Source organism: Mandrillus leucophaeus, unplaced genomic scaffold (genome assembly GCF_000951045.1).
Source record: "Mandrillus leucophaeus isolate KB7577 unplaced genomic scaffold, Mleu.le_1.0 Scaffold72, whole genome shotgun sequence".
NCBI lineage: Eukaryota > Metazoa > Chordata > Mammalia > Primates > Cercopithecidae > Mandrillus > Mandrillus leucophaeus.
In genome coordinates, this window is record NW_012107808.1 from 1,982,023 (window position 1) to 2,002,984 (window position 20,962).

General features: G+C 45.2%; 1 protein-coding gene across 3 annotated transcripts in view; it reads right to left on the reverse strand.

Moving 5' to 3' along the window:
* LPIN1 (lipin 1) overlaps positions 1 to 20,962 on the reverse strand; it is a 159,122-nt gene that overhangs the window by 46,677 nt on the left and 91,483 nt on the right. Inside the window, exons 7-15 of one of the 3 annotated variants that reach the window (XM_011965275.1) lie at positions 20,201 to 20,308; positions 16,744 to 16,876; positions 13,900 to 14,203; positions 12,494 to 12,587; positions 11,344 to 11,534; positions 9,216 to 9,309; positions 7,950 to 8,019; positions 4,460 to 4,552; positions 924 to 1,003 (exon numbers count right to left, since the gene is read on the reverse strand). In XM_011965275.1, coding sequence (XP_011820665.1) covers positions 924 to 1,003; positions 4,460 to 4,552; positions 7,950 to 8,019; positions 9,216 to 9,309; positions 11,344 to 11,534; positions 12,494 to 12,587; positions 13,900 to 14,203; positions 16,744 to 16,876; positions 20,201 to 20,308 — 1,167 coding nt within the window. Of the gene's footprint in view, positions 1 to 923; positions 1,004 to 4,459; positions 4,553 to 7,949; positions 8,020 to 9,215; positions 9,310 to 11,343; positions 11,535 to 12,113; positions 12,588 to 13,899; positions 14,204 to 15,203; positions 15,207 to 16,743; positions 16,877 to 20,200; positions 20,309 to 20,962 lie in introns of those variants that run through there. The other 2 variants (XM_011965276.1, XM_011965277.1) reach the window with 2 other exon arrangements.

Below are 20,962 nucleotides of genomic sequence, written 5' to 3' on the forward strand. Positions count from 1 at the left end.
TCCTAGATGTAAAATTGTTTAAGACGCAGAGCCATGGCCAGGATTCAGAGGAATGGAAATCCACGCCTGCCTCTCCCATAAATCAACAACACATGGAGAAAGCCTCAGTGGTTCAGTGATGGTTGAGCAACACTTTGGAAAGGCTACTCTGCGGGGCAGTGGCCTCCAAGATACAACAACGAGTAAGATGTGGATCTGGCCCCAATTAATCTGTTAGCACTTTCTGTCTGCTAAATAAGAAATGGAATCCTGGATTTCTTAAGCACGGAAATACTGTAAACATGAAGTAATAAGTAAAAGATGGTATAGAGCAAATCATCCAGTGTCAGTATATGATACCTGCATCATAATTAGTGTATAATTGGACTGTCCTCAGAGTCACCCCCAACCCCATACAAAGAGATTAACCTGAAGACAAACCACAAATACTGATCAGTATCATCAAAATCTAACCTCTCCTACGCCAAGTGAACATGAATCCACGTTAAAAGTATCAACATAAGTCCTGGTCAGTATTTAAATTGCAGAGAAAGGCAAGTTCCTTCAGAAGTGAAACTTATTTCCATGTTATCGTTAGGGCTATTATTTGTTACTGTCATCACTGACATTATTCTCACTGTTACTATTGTCATTATTGTCATCATCATCATCATCTTTGTATAAAGGACAATCACATGCCAGGACCATGAGAAATGCTCTAGTTATATTATCTCACTTAAGGCTCACATTTATTTTGCAAATTAGCTATCTAAGGGAGCAACTGCATCCATTTTGCTCATGGGAAAACCAAGTTAAATTAATTGCTCCAGGTCACCAAGTGAATCACAGAGCCAGAGTTGGAACCGTGTGAACCCTAGGGGCATCCAGGCGGCATGTGCCATGAACTTGGACACTGCAACATCCCAAGAAGCCTCCTACCGCACCTGGTGGCCATGCTGAGCTGCGGTGGTTGCTCTCCGGTGCTATGTCCGTTGCCAGCCAAGCACTGCTCCGGCTTACTCTCCTAGAGAAGGAGAAAAGAAAGAGTCACAGAAGTACCACAGAGAAGGCGCTTGCAGGCAGCTGGTGTTTTCCCATGGGCTTCCTTAATGCAGGATCCCTGAAGGTAGACCCTTCCCCAGGGACGCCCACCCTAGCGATCGCCCCAGGAGGCTCTGGCTTTGTTTATTTCAGTGGGTCCTGATCGCTCCTTTGCTAAGAAGTATACGATTAAACCAAGAAATATTTTTGACAGAAATGAGTCTGTTATCCGTGAGTGTTTGTGGCACCAAACCAAACTCCATCATCACTGTAGCTTATGCAAACGCTTGATCAAGGGCTGCTTGGATTCTGGGGGCCTTTCAAAATATTTTCTTGAAATTGCTGATAGAAATGCTTGAAAATATTTTCATACCATATTTTGCCTGGGGAAGATGTGAAAGCATTTTCTTCTTTTCCAAGATCACATACTCTTACTAGAAAATCCTCTGTTGGTGTACTGGAAAGAACCTTGGATTTCTAAGAGAATACCTGGGCCCAGTCTTGTCTCTCTTGCTTACAAACTTTGGGCAAGTCATTTAACTGTTCAGAACTTCGCTTCCTCATCTGTGAAACAGGGGTGATATTCTCCATCTCCTAACGCTGCTATGAGGACTAAAGGAGACTCTGTGTCTGAAACACAAAGCTAGGCACACAGCAGGCAAGGAAGGACGGAGATGGGCAATGGCCCTATGGACAGAAGAGACCAGAAAGAAATGCCAAGGGACCAGGGGTAAATGACTAAATCTCTTTATCCGTGCTCGTTTCATCAGGAGATAGGTTAACAATTTCTACTACGGTCCTTTAATAAAGAAAATGAACAATACAAACAACATAATAGGGTGACTGTCTTAACATACGATTAGCATGAACTAATTTCAAATACCCTTTAGGTTTTTTAATAAGCACACAAATAACTGATATAATGTGTCCAGTTATATTTTATCTATTTATCATGTGACTTAGCCACCACTATTAGCAATTTCTTCTTAGGCTATTTCCCAAATATATATCTAACTGAAATAAGTATGTTTTAGATTTTTAAAGAAACACTTAATTTCATAATTGTTCCTTACTTTATAGCAGCACTCCACTTAATTCAAACTGGTGAGAATTTGGATATTCTACAAAGAAGTCACTGAAATATACTTCCACCGTAAATTCTAGAACATTCTGCTCTCTAGTAAGAAAACTAGAGAGGCCCTTCATGCTTTACGGCCTCTAGTATAAAGCATATATATTTGCACTCATTTGTCTGTAGCCCTTGGAGATCAGCAAAACTGATAAGAAGACCTCAGATATGCTAACAGAAAACGTCAAAGAACAACTATATCTTGATAAAACTCTTCCAGCAAATGTTTTCCCTTTCAACTAATGGCATACATAGAGTTCATGGCAGTTTATGATTAAAATAACCAATTTGACTGTTGTCCCTGTGGCTTCTTCATACTACTTTCCGAGAGTAATCAGCACACCCTCAACAAATATTTGCTGAACCCCTACTCTGGGTCCAATATGGGGGCCAAGAACACCAAAGCAAACAGAGCCATACATGGTCTCTGCCTCATGGAGTTTTGGGTCTAGACAGAAAGGAAAGGTTCATCACATAGTCACACTAGTGATTATATAATTATCAACTATGACAACATTTATGGAGGAAAAGTTCACAGGCAGAGGACAGCAGACCAGACTCATGTGCAGAGAAAGGGCTACTGGATCTGCTAGTTAGCTAAGCGAAGCAGGGGAGAGGGGTCCACAGGATACTACGTAATGAAAACAGCATGTGCAAAGCTCCCAGGGTAGAAGGTACCTCCAGCCATTGAAGCTAATGCACAGAGAGCAGAGGATGAGATTAAAGCAAAGATGAGATTAAAGAGGCAGGCAGGAGCTAGAACACACAAGCACTGTAGGTCGTGGTAAGGACACCAGCCTTCATTATAAGAGCCCTGGGGAACCACAGTAAGGCTTTAAGCAAGAAGCAACACAAATGGCAGCAGTCCCCTAAAGAGACCAATGTATCCGCAGTACAGAGAATGAAGAAGCAAGGGTGAGGATGGGTGCAAAGAGACCATCTGGAAGTACCTCTGGGAGAGATGACGGTAGTGCAAATTCGTGGGAGTGGAGCTGGAGAGACATGGACACGTCACATAAGTATTTAAGATGGAAAACTGATAGGACCTGGTGTGGGAGTGAGGCTAAAAGCATGAATCTCACCCACGGATGGACAGTGGTGCCATTTTCTGACTATGGCCCCAATGATGGAAGAACTCGCAAGGATCCCGTGAGTTCAACTCTGGAAGTGTTAAGTTTGAAATACCTTGAGGCATCCGCAGGACAATGTCTGCTTAGTTGGCTACTTGATAAATGGATGTGGAGTAGAAAAGAATGTCCGGTTTGGAGACAACAATGGAGTCATCGCATGGGCAGAAGGGAAAAGTAAGAAGTAAAAGGAGAAAAGGTGGCCTAACATGAGCTTTGAGGACCCTCCTAGAGGTGACTAAGCCAGAGCGGGAGCAGCCTGCCGGGAGGAGGAGGCCCAGGTGGACACAGGGGCCTGGGAGCCAAGCGAAGCAAGTGCTTCAAGAAATAGGAGAAGGCAACGAAGATCTTAAAGAAATCACAGGCACTCATAAGTAAGGCCAAAGCCATGGACCTTCAGACATTCCATTTCAGTGAAAGGACTCAGAGAATTAGTCAACTGCTATAAGTATATATACCTCATTAAAATTGTCCTCACAGGCAAGGTGTGGTGCCTCACGCCTGTAATGTCAATGCTTTCAGAGGCCTAGGCAGGCAGATCACTTGAGCCCAGGAGTTTGAGACCAGCCTGGGCAACATGGTGAAACCCAACTCTGCTAAAAATGCAAAACTTAGCCATGCGTGGTGGTGCACGCCTGTAATCCCAGCTATTCTAGAGGCTGAGATGGGAGGATTGCTTGAGCCCGGGAGGCAGAGGTTGCAGTGAGCTGAGATTGCACCACTGCACTCCAGCCTGGGTGACTGAGCGAGCCCATTTCAAAAAAAGAAAGGAGGGGAGAGGAGGGGAGGGGATGAGAGGGGAGGGGAGGAGAGAAAAAGAAAAAGAAAAAAAAATTGTCTCCACAAGCAGAAGGAAGATATTTAATTTCTTAAGAAACTGAATTCCCAAGGTGAATCCCTTCTTTTATAGATGACGAAATCTTACCATGAGGGAGTGACTTGACCACAGTCTCCTAACGGTTACAGAGCCAGGGGGTGACGCCTATGCTGCTGGCTCCTGACCTTCCTCCCCACCTTCCCCAAGTTCCGCAAGCCCCAGCCCTGCTTCATGGCAGACTTGGCTCATGAAAACTCAGCACTAGGGCCTATGTTCATTTCTCTGATGTAACTACATGAAAACCAATCTCACTACACAAAACCAAAACTTGCTAAGTGTGAGCACTGCTTTGTCTTCTGGGCTTACCTCCTTGATCGTGGTGTTTCTTCCCCTCCATGAAAACCACCATCTTCCTCCCTTTTTGGGCATTTTATCCCTCATGATAGATTCCACAGTGGCCTGTTTTAAATGGATGGTAACATAAATAATGGAACAAAAAAAGATCAACTTAGCACATTCAAACCAAAAGAAACATACATGCAAATTAAAGTAAGATTTAAAAAAAAGAAAAAATCAGAGAAAACACAACATACTATTTGTGGGTTAAAAATTTTAGAGAAGCAAAACCTAATGGCGTCCAAAATTACATGAAGGTAACTTAAGCATGAAGACTTAAGAAGATGTTAAAGGAATAAACAAACAACAAATAAAATACAACACAACAACAACAACAGAAAAAGAAAGCATTAGAAATCATTAGTGATTAGTAAGACTGGAAGTTTTCAAATTAAAGGGGCTAACTGGTTATTATTACTCTCAATATGATTACAAAATAAAATATGAAATGATTAATATGGGGTAGAGGATAAAACAGTTTTCAACAAAAGGTAAAATGCATAGGATTTGTATGAAGTGTAAATTTCTAAACATTTACATTAATAGGTACATTTGATTTAAAATCTCAAGTATTAAAAAGAAAATTTATACTTTTAACTTAGGCAAATGAGTTTAATGGGGAGATTAAATATGAATTGATAATTCTCTACGTTTTTTCCAAAGAACAAAATATCTATCTATCTTGAGGTTAATTCTAGGACCAAGGTAAAAGTCATGTAATGTCCCTTCCTCAATTTACAGAACTTTCAAGTAGCTGACACCTCAGCTAGTAACGAAAGAAAGACTTAAGCTGAAAGATTCAGTCTAACAGGGTGCAGGGAAGCAGATAGGTAAGTAATTTACTATGTAGCTTAAAAGATCGCTATCTGACACAAAAGAAAACCCAACTGCAGTAAAACACAAACCACTCACATCCAGTTCATAACTAGGACAATTCATAAAGCTGTCAATGACCCTATTTCCCCTAAATCTACTCATAAATGTAACAAAACCACAATTTAAAAAAAAAAAAAAAAAAAAAAGCAAGCAAGCCAAAGAAAGGAAAAAAACAAACAGGAGTATTTTCAGTCCTTCACAAACTTGTTCTAATGTTCATTTGAAAAACAAACAAAAATAGCCTAGAAAATTCTCAGGTAGAAGAGTAGTAAGTAGAACAAGCACTATTGGATATTAAAATATACCTAAATATACTAAAAGAATGCAGTGTTGGTATACATGGACACATATCACAGGAACAGAAAACAAAAGTCCAGAAATAAATCTAAATTCACAGAGAAATGTAACAGAAGGTGAAGTTGTAAGTGCCTCTGAGTGGAGGATAGGGTTAGTTAACACACGGCCCTGGGATAATTCAGTAGCCATGTCAGACCCTGGAGGATAGGGTTAGTTAATACACGGTCCTGGGATAATTCAGTAGCCATGTCAGATCCTGTGAGCAGCTCACCTGCCTCCTCTTTCTTGCTGACAGATCTGAAACTGTTCAAGAATCAGGCTGCAATGCATGTGGAGAGGGCTGGCTCAACTCCAGAGGAAGCACCTCAATGGTCGAAGCCATTCACTGTCATTTCATTGCTTTGCCAAGAACTGCTTTAGAGGCAATCATGCGACCAACTTTGGCCAATGAAATACGAGCGAGCTGCCCTACCCTCCCGTTTCAGATGTGGCAGTATGAGGAGATGATCTGTAGGGCAGTCATCTTGTGACCATCAAGGAAAAGCTGAGAAAATCACAAAGAAGCTAACCCAAATTCATCAAGCCTGAAACTGTCAACCTCCAAGATCCTTGTCATATGAGATTATTACTTAAGCCACTTTTAGTCATTCTGTTTCCTAAAACAAAAAGCATCTTCACCAATTCAAGAATTTCCTAGGAAAAAAGAAAACTGGTTTGGTTCCCAATACCTCCCTCATTAAGCTCAAAATAAAATCTAGATGGATGAAAGATTTTAAAATCTTTCAAAATTTCCAAAACTTGTAAAAATACACCCCATATACAAGAAAGCACAAAAAGAAAATATAAGGCCTATCTTCACAAGTTTTGGAAATGGGGAAGCAGGGCCATTTTAAGTATGATACAAAACCCAACAGCCATAAAAGATAAGATGGGCAAATTCTACATTTAAAAATAATGTCTATATTAGAGAAATGCCATATATAGAGTCAAAAGTTACTGACTTGTAAAAAGATTTAGCATGCATATCACAAGAACTAATTTAAGTTTCAGAGCCCATGTGGATTTCTTTTTCAGTGAATAAATAAATCCTTTAGCTATATTGCTATTGCAATGGGCTTTTTTCTTACGGATTTGTAAATGTTGAGAACAGTGACATAAAAATGTGTCCCAGGCCATGGATACCATGGCAGGGACAAAATAAAAACCACTCTGGAGAACATGCCCTCAGCCCAGTCCACAAAGGTACCCACAGATAAAGCACCATCCAACATGAGATTGCAGTCCTCAAAACACAACGCATGCACACACACACACACACAGACACACACATGTACACATGTGCACATACACACACGCACACACCTGCACAAGTATGCACACATACACACGTCCACACACACGTGTGCACATGCTCACATGCAAATGCACACACATGCACATATGCACACACGCACATGCACACACACTGACACATAGGCACAGACACACACACACATACGCAAACCCAGGAAGAAGCAAGCCTAGACTCAACAAAGTCCGATTAGACCTTCAAGAATCTCAAGTGTTAGAACTGGCTGACCGACTGCAACATCCTAAGGCACACAAAAGCTTGCTAAGCACACAAAGGATACAAACAAGTCTAAGGCAGTCTCTGCAGCAAAAAACGTATAATCTAGTAGGAAGATCTATCATTGAAAATTAACAATTCCCGGCTGACTGTCTGGTGAATTGTTTTGGGGAGGATGAGAACACTGCAGGCTGGCAGGTGGTGTGGCTGCCCTCCTACCTCTTCCCTGCGGCCACTTACCTACTCTCCCCTGCAGACTGGGAGCTGCCCAGGCCCTGTACTGGCTCCAGCCTCAGAGAATCAGGCATGGGGCCGGCTTCCTGGCTGAGCAGCACCTGACACTGGCACGGACACCTGCGCCTGACCTCGATGCCTGCTCCACCCCTTCCAGGGTGACACTCATCTCCCTTTGTCCTCACTGGGCTCTGAGGTCCTGGCACCCGTCTGCTCAGCCTCCACCTGTGCCCCTTGCACGGCAGATATTGAGAAAGGAATCTTTGGTCCATGATTGGCAGGTTTTGCCTCGATAAGGAGGAGGGGGAACCACGTGCACGGTGCAAGAGAGAGATCTGAAACTCCTGGCCTGTATGCTCATGAACTTCAAAACAGCACAGTGGAATTAACTCTGTGGTTTCCACAATGAAAGTGAAATTCCAATCACCCAGATTAAGCCATTCATCATTTCTAGCATCCCCTTTTCTTTCTCATGTTAAAGCTCACCTTTGGCAAAGGTTTCTGGAAGGCCTGCATTGCCAGGAGGAGGGGTGCTGCTGTTGTCCAATTATAGTATCTAACACAAAACAATGAAACAGATGTCAAAAAACCGAGGCTCAGACCGAAAACCTTTCCAATGTCATATAAAGTAGTCAAGGAAAGCTCAGGACCCCAGCGAGGTCCTTAAAGAGCTCAACACTCTTGCTAGCCTCCTCCTTTCCCCCAGGCAGAGGCTCCCGTCCACCTCACCCCAGCCGCTAGTGAGGGCCCAGCAGCAGCCGTGCCAGCAGGGCGGACAGTTGGACATGCCAGCAGCCCAAATCCCACAGTACAGCTGCTGCACCAAACCACAATATGCTTGGGGTATTTCTTGCCACATGTTAAGGAAAAGGCAACTAGGTGTAAAACATCCATGGCTTAAGGGAGAAAAGCTTGCTAACAGTCTGCAAAAATAACTGTACATCCCTTGCCCTCAGATAATGAAGTTTTCTTTTTTTTTTTTTGAGACGGAGTCTCGCTCTGTCACCCAGGCTGAAGGGCAGTGGCTTAATCTCGGCTCACTGCAAGCTCCACTTTCCAGGTTCAGGCCATTCTCCTGCCTCAGCCTCCAAAGTAGCTGGAACTACAGGTTCCCGCCACCATGCCCAGCTAATTTTTTGGGTTTTTTTTAGTAGAGACGGGGTTTCACCGTGTTAGCCAGGATGGTCTCCATCTCCTGACCTCGTGATAAGCCTGCCTCGGCCTCCCAAAGTGCTGGGATTACAGGTGTGAGCCACTGCGACCGGCCAATAATGAAGCTTTTCAAAAGGGTGGAGATGTAGGCTACTCTGATATACCCATGTACTGCAAAGTGTGACTATTCACATTCAATAAGAACATCGAGCTGGGTGTAGTGGCTCACACCTGAAATCCCAGCACTTTGAGAGGCCAAGGTGGGAGGATCTCTTAAGCTCACAAGTTCAAGGCTACAGTGAGCTACAACTGCACTGCACACAGCCTGGGAGACAGAGCTACAACTCGTCTCAAAAAAAAAAAAAAAAAAACTAGTAGAGATAAATACTAAAACTCACAGGACTGAGGGCTATCGGAACCTATCAGCTGTACTGCCAGTTCTATGGGCATGGAACTCTGACCACAGTGAAGGCATAATAAAGCAATGTAGCAAAGTCTTGATTTTATATATTTCTAAGGCTTAATGTCTAGGTCTATTTGAAAATATGAAACAGAAACAGTATCATGCTACTGCCAAAGTGACTTTCAAGAGGTACTTACTTACTCCCAATCTTTACCACGAGATTGGGGTCATCGATAATAGCGGGGTTGTCCACAAACTGTTGATACGACACAGCTTGCTCCAGGAATGCATCTGTGACAGCAATTGTAGAGGATCAGGGAAAAAGAAAAAGACAGGTCAGCTCAAAATTAGGCCTACCTTTCATTCGCTCACTCACAAGTGTTTTCTGAGAGTTTGTGCATTCCAATTGTGCAGACAATCCTATAAAATGTATTTGTAAAGGTCGCGCCATTTTATCTGGAGGGCGGTGTCTGTGCAGCAATGCAGGAAGGCCAGGGCAAGTCTGAGGATGCCGGGGGACGTGTACCTTAGTTGGGGCACATACGTTCACACAGGGAGTAGGGGTGAAAACAGCATGCACGTGCATCTGCACAGGTAGAGTCACAGCTACGCATGGCACAGAGGCCAGGCTCCCTTGGCTGAAGTCATGATTATTGGGGTGACCCTGGGCAAGCGGTTCACCTCCCAGGCCCCAGCTCCCTCCTCTAGCATGGGGATAATAACATCTGCTTCCTAGGGTGGTCATGGGGACTGATAAGGTCGTGAACAGGAAGCACAGGGCCCTTTCGAAAATGGGGCCGCCTCCACTACAATCGGAAGCAGGAATGGCACTGTTCTCACCGCGCTGGGGCAGCCGCACCCGGATCAGAGCAGAGGAGAAGGTGGCAGGGTCAGGAGGCCCAGACCTCAGCCCTGGACGTTCTCAGTTCTTTGACCGGCTCTGGCAGCTGGGCTGTACCTTGAGCCTTGACCGTGATTCTGACCATCTCCCTGGCCCGGAGCCATGCCTGCTCCTTCCCTGGGAGCTTCTATTTACCCTGAACCAAACCGAAATCCAGCAGACATCAGACACTAAGAGTCTCCTCTGTCCAGGAAAAGAGTCCCTGGGTCATGATGCCAGCCCGACTGGCCTCGACATGTACCCTCAGAGCCCTCATCAGGACCTCCGGGGACTCTCCTGGCGTCTCCTGACTGTGACAATCTGGCCTCACCTGTAAGGACTGGACACTCACAGATCCTGCCCCATGAGATAACACTCAGATAACGGCGCCCGGCCTCGTCAGTGCTGCCACCCCATGCCCCCAGCTCATGTGTATCAGGGAGGGAACACCCAGGGGACTCAATGGGACACTGGTCTCCTCACGCCAGTGTCCAGAGAGTGCGCTCGCCCCCCATGACCTCAGAAACACAGTGGGGCTGGGCATTAACGCGTGGTCCTAGGAAAACTGAGTGAATGAACGGAGCTGGCGGGACCCAGCACACAATCTTGTTTCCGCTCTCAAAGGAATGGCTGGCAAAGGCGTGAGAACAAAAAGGCCTCAATCTTTGTGGAAGAAGAAATTCCCAAAGCCTTGAAGGGACCAGGGCGGAGGCAGGAGTCTCAGATGGCAGCCCTGGGTCGAAGGGGAGATGCGGGTGGCTCCTGAGACGTAGAGGGAAGAAGTATACAGCCTGGGCCCCTTCCCTGCTAGAAATACCACGAGGGGATGGAAAAGAGGAAGTAGTGGGGGAGGGGGCGGGAGGAGTGCAGGGTGACTGTGTCTAGTTCCCGCGTCCATCAGCTGATAACTGCTGACTGACTGCGCCCCGCTGTGGGGCTTGGGCACACCCCACCATGGAACTGTCAGGAGGCCCTGGCAGGGCATTGCTATGAATGTGGCAGTACTATGAATGAATCACCTAAGCCCACCCTATTAACGCCCTTTGAATCCAGCTGGGAAAAGTTCCCAGCCCTCCTCTGACCAACTCAGACCTCCCTGCTCCAAGGCGCCGGCACACGTCTCTCCCGCTGCCAACGCCCTCTAATTTAATTAGACTGACACCCCCCTCTAGCCTGCAGGCTTCTGGAGGCCGTCCCTGCAGTGCTCGCCTGGGGCACAGGGGACACACAGTGATGGCCTGAGCCATGTGTGACCCACAGAACTCTGAGGCCGGCTAACTGCAAGCTAGAAACATCGGGGTTACGAGTTGGGTGCTATCATTTGTGCTGTCATTAACCGCAACCAAGGGAAAAGCCGCCTTGACACGTACTCCTTGGAGAAGCCTAAGCCTCTGGGCCTTCTGACCGGAGGCCACCAGAGGGCGCCCGCGCGAGGCCCGCGGTACCTTTCGTGATCTCCCGGTGGTCGCTGAGGCCCCCGCAGAGGGAGATGGCGATGGAAGGGAGGTCCCTCAGCCCGTCCGAGGTGCTCTCCACGCCACTGTCCACGCCTGAGCTGCCCACAGACTGCGGGGACTGGTTGGCCGACCGGGCTCCGTTGTCGCTGGCATGTTTTGCGAGTCCGGAAGGGTCTCCGCTGGAAGGAGAAAAAGCGGCAGAGACCGGCTGAGGACTGTCTCAGTCCAGGGTCCCACATCGCCATCCAGTGATGCTCTGGCACGCAGCCACCCTCAGAGCTGCAGACGGCTGCATCTCAGCACAGATGTTGATTAAAGCACCACGACGAGGAAAGAGACATTTAAACGCCTTAGCTTAGGGGACAAAACCATTATTTCCCAGCCGGCTGCATCTCCCTGTATCCCCCTAAAATACACTGAAGAAGTTAGCTGTCCTCCCTGTTCCCTGCCCTTCCCCTCCAGGCGCCAGCCCTGCCGTAGATCGCAGGCGGACTGGGGGTGGGTCCCCAGGATCACGGGAGACCCTCCTGGGAGAAGAAAGGGCTGCACAACTGTCACTTATTGGGCTGTGGACCATGACCACTGTGGACAACATGACCTCAGGCTTCAGAGGGAGGGCAGTCTGGTGCCTGCGCCCCTGTCCCGAGGTGGGGACGCTGCCCATTGCCCACACCCTATGTCCATAGAGAGAGCAGGCGCATTTCACAAGGCAATGGGAGCCTCCTGCTGCCTCTCTTTTTTTTTTTTTTTTTTTTGGGGATGGAGTCTCACTCTGTGGCCCAGGCTGGCATGTAGTGGCATGATCTCAGCGCACTGCAACCTCTGCCTCCTGGGTTCAAGCAATCCTCCTGCCTCAGCCTCCCAAGTAGCTGGGATTACAGGTGCATGCCAGCAAACCCAGCCAATTTTTGTATTTTCAATAGAGACGAGGATTCACCATGTTGGCCAGGGTGGTCTCAAACTCCTGACCTCAAGTGATCCACCCACCTCAGCCTCCCAAAGTGCTGAGATTACAGGCGTGAGCCACCGCGCCTGGCTGGCTTGCACACTTTCTAATCAAACATAAGGGAAAACTGAGCTCACACAGAATGATATTCAGATTATCGAAAATGACGTGAGGAATTAAGAGGAATTTTACTTTTTGGGGAAATACAGGGCCGCCACTTCAGGATCCATGTCTGTGAGGTCATCCAGGTAGACGCCGTCAGCACCAAGATGTCGGCTTCGTTTATCTAAAAGGGCGAATGGCTCAAGTTAGAAAACCACTCTTCTAGAAATGACCTCATGGCCTTGTATCTATAGAAACAGCATTTAAACACTATGTGCAGATGTGCTCCCAGGTACTCAAACTTCCTAAGAACCACAGTAGTTCCAAATGTGTTCTGTTTTGTCTGGTAAAACTGAATGGCAAGAGTTTTTTAGACAAATACTTTGAGGTTTGGGCACAGCACCGTTGAGGGTGAGAAGCTGGTTTTGATGGACTTCTTCCATGATGATGCTGGAGAAAGAGTGGATTGAGGTCACTCTTGTAGGTACCGAGGCCCCTCACTGGAGGCCACAGCCTGCGCTTTTCCCATTGGAAAATAGTGGGCAGTACAACATGACCGTAGACCACCAAGGTCCACAAACCAGGGCCGTCATCCACCATCGCGTGGCCAGGATCAAGTTAGTTAACTTTGCTGAGCCTCATTCCTCCCCTGTAAAGTGCCTGAAGTGTACTGAGCACTCAACGCATTGAGGCTATTACCATTATCATTACACTTATTATGAAATGATAAAAGCTTTCATTAGGTACTTCCCCATCAATACCCCAAGGCAAAGCATCCGACCCTGTGCATTGTCAGACACTGGGTATGATGACTTCAAATGTCCTCTTTACTTCCGGCAGAGAATGATGTAATTGGTCCATACAATTCTAGAACACCACACGAAGCTGCTGGGTGGATGGAGATCAGGCCTGGCATCATTGATACTGACACACAGCCAGGAGTGCATTAAAGCAACGCAGAGCGCCACTGCGTGCCAACCACTATGCCAAGCGCTGAGGAGAGAAAGGTAAGTTAGATAGAAAGGACTCTTGATCTCAGACTATGGGGGAGTTGGGCAAAAATACATCAATAAAATAATGATCATTTGAAATCATGATAAATGGTATGCAGAAATTACAGTGGGTAAGGGGCTGGAAAGCAACACAGGTCAAGAAGAGAGGTGGCCAGGATTAACCTAATAATCAGCTTTACTAAAGTCACATTTATGGGTCCCATGGTGTGCTGAAAAGGACTTAACTCTCCCAGGTCTCAGCAGCCTCGGTGTGTAAAATGAGGAAGTTTGCTACATGATCCTCAAGGCCTCCTTCATGTCTGATTTCCTATGACTAAATTCTGATAATTAAAAGATTCCTCCGAAGAGCACAGACTGAACATGATCATTGTCATAGTTCAGTTTCTACCTCAGTTTCCTTGGAACTTTGGAAAGGACCTGTCATTTGTAGAGTGAGCACAAACTATGAACAGGAAGACAGCCGGGGAGCCCCAACCTTCATACCTTTTTTCCTGGAAGGAGAATCCGTCTTGTTTGCTGTCTGGACTACACTGGCAGATGGGGGTTTGAGCTCCTCGATCATGGGCAAGAGTGGCGCTGCTGCTCCTAAGGTCTCTAGGTCTTCTTCATTCACAAACTGCATTTCTGTCTGAGGCTTGTTCTGGTCCAAAAGTGCGCCCCCGGCCAGAGTTGGCGATTGGTCACTAAAAGTGTCTGAAGATTCGCTGTGAATGGCCTGAAAGTGACTTTTATCACAAATTTTTCTAGTGCTCAATGGGCTGGACTCTTTCATCTTGTGTGGAGAAGACTAGAGCAAAGAGGAGAGAGGGACAGAGAGAGAAAGAAGGTCAGCACAGAGGCAACCAGAAAAACTGGACAGAGGACAAGAAGTAATCAAAAGTAGGCAAGAACTTTTAAGCCTCGGGAATCACCTGGTGATTTCTATACCTGCCAAAAAGTCCGGAAACCAAGAATATTAGGTCCTAAGCAAATGAACTTTCCTGTAAAAAACATCAACTGCCAAAGAGAAGTGAGATTAGCAATGCCAACAGGCAGGGGCACCCTAAATGCTCACTGTTAGGTGACAAGTCTATTCACACATACTGGGATTCTCTGTGGCCATGAGAATCAATGAATTACAGCTACACCAACAACATGAATGAATCTTGCAAAACTAATCTCTGCTGTTAAGATCAAGTTTACCCTTGCAGGGAGCAGAGGGGTCAGTCTGAGCAGTGACCGCAAAGAGTGGGGGTCTCCATGCTGCTGGTCATGCTCTGCTTCTCGGTCTGGGTGCACGTTGCACAGATCTGTTTCTGCTGTGAAAATGTATTGAGCTATACATTTACAATCTGTATTTTTCTGTATGTATATTTCAATGAAGTTTACTCCCAAAACATGAGTGAATAAGTCAAGAATTGGTAATGGTTGGTTCACATGAGTGAGAAATTAGCATTTCTGATTCTACCGCCAGAGGGATTTCCAATTACAGAAAAGATTTATTCAAACAAAACCCAAAATGCAATTCATGGGCTAAAAAGAGGGGAGAAAGTATTCACTTCTCTATCTGATCAAACAGCTTCAATGGAAAATGAAAACAATGCTAACAGAAAATCTGCGGTTACAACTATTTTGCCCGAAGAAGTGATGGATTTGCACTTCCATGCTGTTTCTCCAGCAACTAATGACATCAACTTGCAAAGAGAGTTGGCTGGGTCAGCAGCATAGCTTGGACAGGGAAATCAGCATTTTTTGTGAAATCTAAATATAACCTAGAAAGGAAATGGATCCACAACTTTGGCCTCAACAGACTACTCTCCAAAAAGCTGCCCATCTTGACTCTTTATAAGGAATGTTTTCAATAGTCATTCACTCACTCACTCACTCATTCATATCACCAACACTTATTGGGGATGCAAGAGGCTACAGCATCTTCTAAGGACCTTACAATATTTTTTAAAGCTTGTGATAGAATAACATAATTCAAGATGTTTATAATACATTAGCATACCAAGTAAAATTTCTTGAAAGAAAAGACTGTGTTCATTTCATGTTTTTAGAAACGTATTTGTTGAACCAATTATGTACCTACATGTAAACCCACTGCATTTCCAAGATAGGGAAACTGAGGCTCAGCATGCATGTGGCACAGCCAAGGAGAAAGAATGCAAATATTCAGAGGGCCTACAGATGCCAGATACTTCACATACCTACATTAGCTCTTCTAACCTCCCAACAATTCTGTCATTTTCTCACAATTTTACAGATGAAGACACTGAGGTTCAGGGAAGTCTACTCATTTGCCCAAGGTCACCTTTCTAGCAAGTAGTGGAGTGAGGACTCAAACCCAGAATAACTTGCTGCCTCCCAGGCCCTCATTCTCTCTGCTACACTCAGCTACTTCTCTATGTATTTTGGAGATATCTATAGGGTCAAATTCAGGGTCCCACCAACAATGAGGGCCCAGAAATACTTACTACTTGATGAATTAAAACCTTAAGGTTTTCTGACTGTGTTTATCTATTAGGCTGAAATCTTTCATTTCTGTTCTATTAGCCTTTCCCTCTCCCAGGGCTCTCCCAGGTGTCTCTCTCTGTGAGGGACACACGAACATGTGGATTCCAGTTCTCACAACTCAGCTTCTCTTTCAATGGGCCAAGAGTCCACATCTCTCTCCCTGTGGCTTTGCTCCAGTCATCACTGACCTAGCAGAATCAAGAGCTGGAAGCTATTTTTGTTTACAGTTTCAAGACAGCAAGATTGTGTGTAAGTTGTATTTCTTTAATTGAATTTGCATTTAGCTGTGATAGAAAATGTGGATCCTGGCTAGGCACGGCAGCTCACGCCTATAATCCCAGCACTTTGGGAAGCCAAGGCGGGTGGGTCACTTGAGGTCAGCAGTTCAAGACTAACCTGGCCAACATGGTGAAACCCCGTCTCTACTAAAAATACAAAAATCAGTGAGGAGTGGTGGCACGCGCCTGTAATCCCAGCTACTCTGGAGGCTGAGGCAGGAGAATCGCTTGAACCCGGGAGGCAGAGGTTGCAGTGAGCCAAGATAGAGCCATTGTCCTCCAGCCTGGGTGACAGAGTGAGACTCTGTCTCAAAAAAAAAAAAAAGTAAATCCTAAGAGGAATCCCATAGGTTTAAAATCTACAAAAGCAATGAGACCTCTATAATGTTGGTAATGTGGAAGAAAGTAATTCCAACATTCAAGGTTAATCCTTAATATATTTTGGTTTACCTCTGGCTCCTGGTAGCTGTGTTTCTTGGCTATGCTATGATACTAATTCCATGTCATTTAAGCTAAGTTAGAAATCTTCGGTCCGGGGCAGAATTGAAGAGACGCTCACCTTAGCAGCCTGCGGCAGCTCTCCCCACAGCCAGAGCATTTCTGGATTCTTCTGCCCCGTCCTGTCTGTGGACTTGCTGACCAATTCTGAATCACTTTTAGGTGTTGAAGGTCGGGAACCGGAAGGACTTAAGAAAACACAAAGCAAAAATTAAGGTGGGAAAAGAAACTTTTGAAAATGTTTTGGGCCCAGCTCCATGGCTCAAATAGCCCGGAAAATGCACCCCCAGCTGTCGTTCGCTCTGAGCAGAGCCTCATGACAAATCCCTCCTCCGGCCACCAGGGGGCAGTGCAGCGCGTCCCGTGGAAGGCGCTCCCCGTGGGTCGCCCGCCCCACCCTGCCGCCTGCTGCACCGCGGAAAAAAGTATGTTTTACAAAAGAAAGAGATGGAAAGAGAAAGGGAAAAATAGTCTGTTCTTACCTCAAAAAGCCCACCCTTCCCCACCCCACTCTGCACTCGCATCTCCTGCATTCTGCTTCCAAACCAAGTTCCTCTGCTGTCAGAGGGCTGCAAAAGGGTCTTGGTTGGCTCGGGCAGGCACTCCTTAGAGTCTATATTTTAAATATTTATAATCTGCACTGGCCTCGGAAACAGGGAATTATATCATATGCCTGTTTTACCAAAGATGCTGGATGCCACAAATAAACTCGATAACGTTGGGCAGGAGCCTCCAAGTTGAAATTTTCTAAGATCTTATGTCTTCCAGGAATATTTGACAAGGGACTCACCAACTGGCTGAGGCTCGCTCAGTAACCACCTCCATGTTTCCTGAATTTTTACTCTGAAGACCCAAATGAGGTCTTACTTCTGCCCAGCCAAAGTAACCATCCAAAAGTCACTAACTTATCCACAAGATCCTCACCGTATTCTAAACAACTTAGAGAAATATTATTTACAGCAGCAACTCTTGTAATTATTTATTGCCGCATAATAACATGGTTAATTATTGCTTATTTTCCCGCATCATTTCCTCTAGAGGAAGACCGCAGAGTTTTCAGACAAAGCAGGAAATAAAGCTTTGCAGTTTCCCTTGCCATCTTCTTTCCCAGACCTTATCTATTCTTCGGACTGATGCTCCTGGTCTCATTGATCTTTGAGTTAGAGTTCAACTCCAATTGAATACAGCTTTCCTGTCAATACAAGGTGAGTTCATGATGATCCATAACTTGTATCCAACAAACAGGGACCCTATGGGCTAAACTGATCCTGAATGTCTTTGCTCAAGCTGCATAGAGTAGCTAGACCAAGCGCCCCCTCTCTCATCTCACACGGAGAGGCAGAGGGTGGTCCCTGCTCCCTTGGTGTCCCCGACTCCCAGCCCTTCTAACGACGTGCTGCCACGGGGGAGCCTGTGCGCTCTCTTTCTCCTGCCTGGGGAGAGGAGGCTCCTGACATCACACTAGGAGAGCTTCTGCAACGGGACACCCTGCTCCCGACAGACACACATTTCTGCCCTTTAGGGAGCAGTCCTACGAGAAGGCACGTGGGGTCCCCACACATCCATGTGGGAAAACCTCCCGGCCTTTCAACCTCCTTGCTCCTCCAGTTCTACAACTGGACTTCTCCAAAGAGACAACGCTCTTATGGCACTGAAGCATCTACAGTCACATGTCCAGTATCACTGCAATGGGAAAAGCGCAGGCTGTGGCCTCCAGCGAGGGGCCTTGGTACCTACAAGTTTGACCTGAATCCACTCTTTCTCCAGCATCATCATAGAGGAAGTCCACTGAAACCGGCTTCTCACCCTCAATGGTGCTGTGCCCAAACCTCAAAGTATTTGTCTAAAAAGCTCTTGCCACTGTTTTACCATACAAAATAGAACATATTTGGCTGTAAGTTCTTTGGAGCAATAAATTATCTCACTGCCACTAAATGAAATAAAGTCCTTTAGACAAAGCTTGCTCTGAGCAGGGGTCGGCAAACATTTTCTGTAAAGAGCCCAGTGGCAGATATCACGGGCTTTATGGGTTTTATGACGTCTGTCGCAACTACTCGCTGCCGTGGTAGTGTGAAAGCAGCCACAGCCAGTATGTAAACCAACTGCCTATGCCCAGGAAAGCTTGACGGAGGCAGATGGTGGACCAGATTTGACCCACGGGCCGTGGTTTACCAACCTCTGCTCTAGAAGAACAAAAATGTGGAACACGGTTCTCCTGCAGCGATTCCCAACTCCAGAGTTCCTAACATTCTGGTCCCTTCATAAAAGCCGCAAGCCACAAAACAAAGCCATAGAGAAACTCAGGCATGCCAACTCATGCATAAGGAGCCCAGCCCTACACGAAAGTCTAAGCTGCAAGTCCCTCCCCGACAGCAAACAGGCCACCACCATAAATGCTGCCCGTTCAGGCCACAGCAGCCCTTCTTCAAAGGTCCTGTGCACAGATACAGATGCGCTTTCTGCCGACCGTCACTGAGGGAATTCACACAGACCAAAGAGGACCCAGGAACGGGGCCCACTGCCAAGTGGGATTTACCAGAAAGATGACTCCAAAGTGCTCTGTCATCAAATATTATTATTTTAAGATCAAGGGGTTGTTCAAAAAAGTAAGCTTACAAGGTCGATGACTGATGTTCATAAATAAGGTATTTATTAGCCTTATCAAAGTTTTCAGTATTTTTGCCAGTCCCAATGAGGCTAATTAGTTGTAACTGTTTACGACTTTGTTTTCCTCATTTTAAACGGACTTTTCTTCTGCAAATGTAGCCTCTGAATGAAGTACATCCTGAGGTCTGGTTCTTTAATCAAAAAGAAAAAAAGGTTTTCCCATGTGCAGATTAATCGTAGCTTCATTTGCTAAAGGCTTATAAAGTAAACCATGTAAGTCCATAAAGTAGGTAGGTCAAAACTGAGGGAATGAAGGCAGAAATCTGAGGTGACTGCATCGAATGAACACACCAACCTGTGATCCTCAGCCTGAGACCCAGCCCATTCTCCAAGATTCTGTTCTAGAAATGCTGTGGCAAGTGTCTGACTCCATTATTCAGATAGCCCAATAAACTGCTTAAATGGTTATAATAAATTCAAGTGGTATTCCGAAAATATCTTGTAAACTTATCTGTCAAACAACCCCACACAGAAAACGGAAGATCATATTCCCAAGCTGTATTTCATTATTCTCATTTTCAAAGCACTCCACAGAATTAGGTAAAATTATTTGCTTAACCATAATTTCCAGAGAGTCAAATTTAGGAATTTAAAAAAAAAAAAAATCTGATCATCTACAAATGCTTATAATGAAAGGAAGAGAGTAATCTATAGACATATTGTTTCATAAGTAATTTGGTTAGTGAAATCGATTTGTAGGAGTTAGATCAAAATTTTCACTTCATATAATCTACACGTATTTTCTTCATAAGTAATTTGGTTAATGGTAAAATACACTTACAATAAGAGTTAGATCAAATTTTTCATTATTGAATACATCCCAATGGGGAAAGTAACTCCTCTACCTTTCCGGAGGATGGAACAGGGAAGACTGTGGAGGGCAAGAACTAGACAGACCTCCCTCGGCCGCATCTGCAAGATGAGGGGCAGTCCTTTTGCAATCTACCAGGCTACTGGATACCACCACGTGATACACATTAAAAGAAAGACAAAATCAGAGGTCAATTACATCAAGTAAGATTATATAAAGTATATTATATAAAGATTATATATAAGATTATATAAAGTATTTGACTACTCTCAACAATGACATTTTTAAGAAAATAAAGCAACTCAGGCATCTGATAACGGCAGAGCACTGGATATTGAAATTGCTAGGAAACCAGGGTGAATTTTCTGAGACACAAAAACAGGAAACTGCCAAATGACCTATTTCACTTTCTGTTTCACCCACGTGTAGGAGTGATCGTCTCTGGTCACACTTTGGTGCTGAATCAAACTACAAAATCCAAAAATCTGATCGTGTGTGCTGTCAACTGTCTCTTTACAGAAAATACGTAATTCCAAGTGTGGAAATGTAACTATTTATCCTAATTTGTCATTCCATTTGGTGACGGGCCGAGCTACATAACCTGACTCAGTCATCGTGCTGCATTCATGAGGCAAAACGTTACAGATGTTTGGAGCATTAAACATGCTCAGAGTTGCGTTTAAAGTGTTTCTTTTAAATCCTTAAAATTAACCTACAGTGCTTGAACAGAGTTTTCAATCCATTATTGGGTTCCAAATATTTTATGTTATTTTCCTCCTACACCACTATTTTTCCC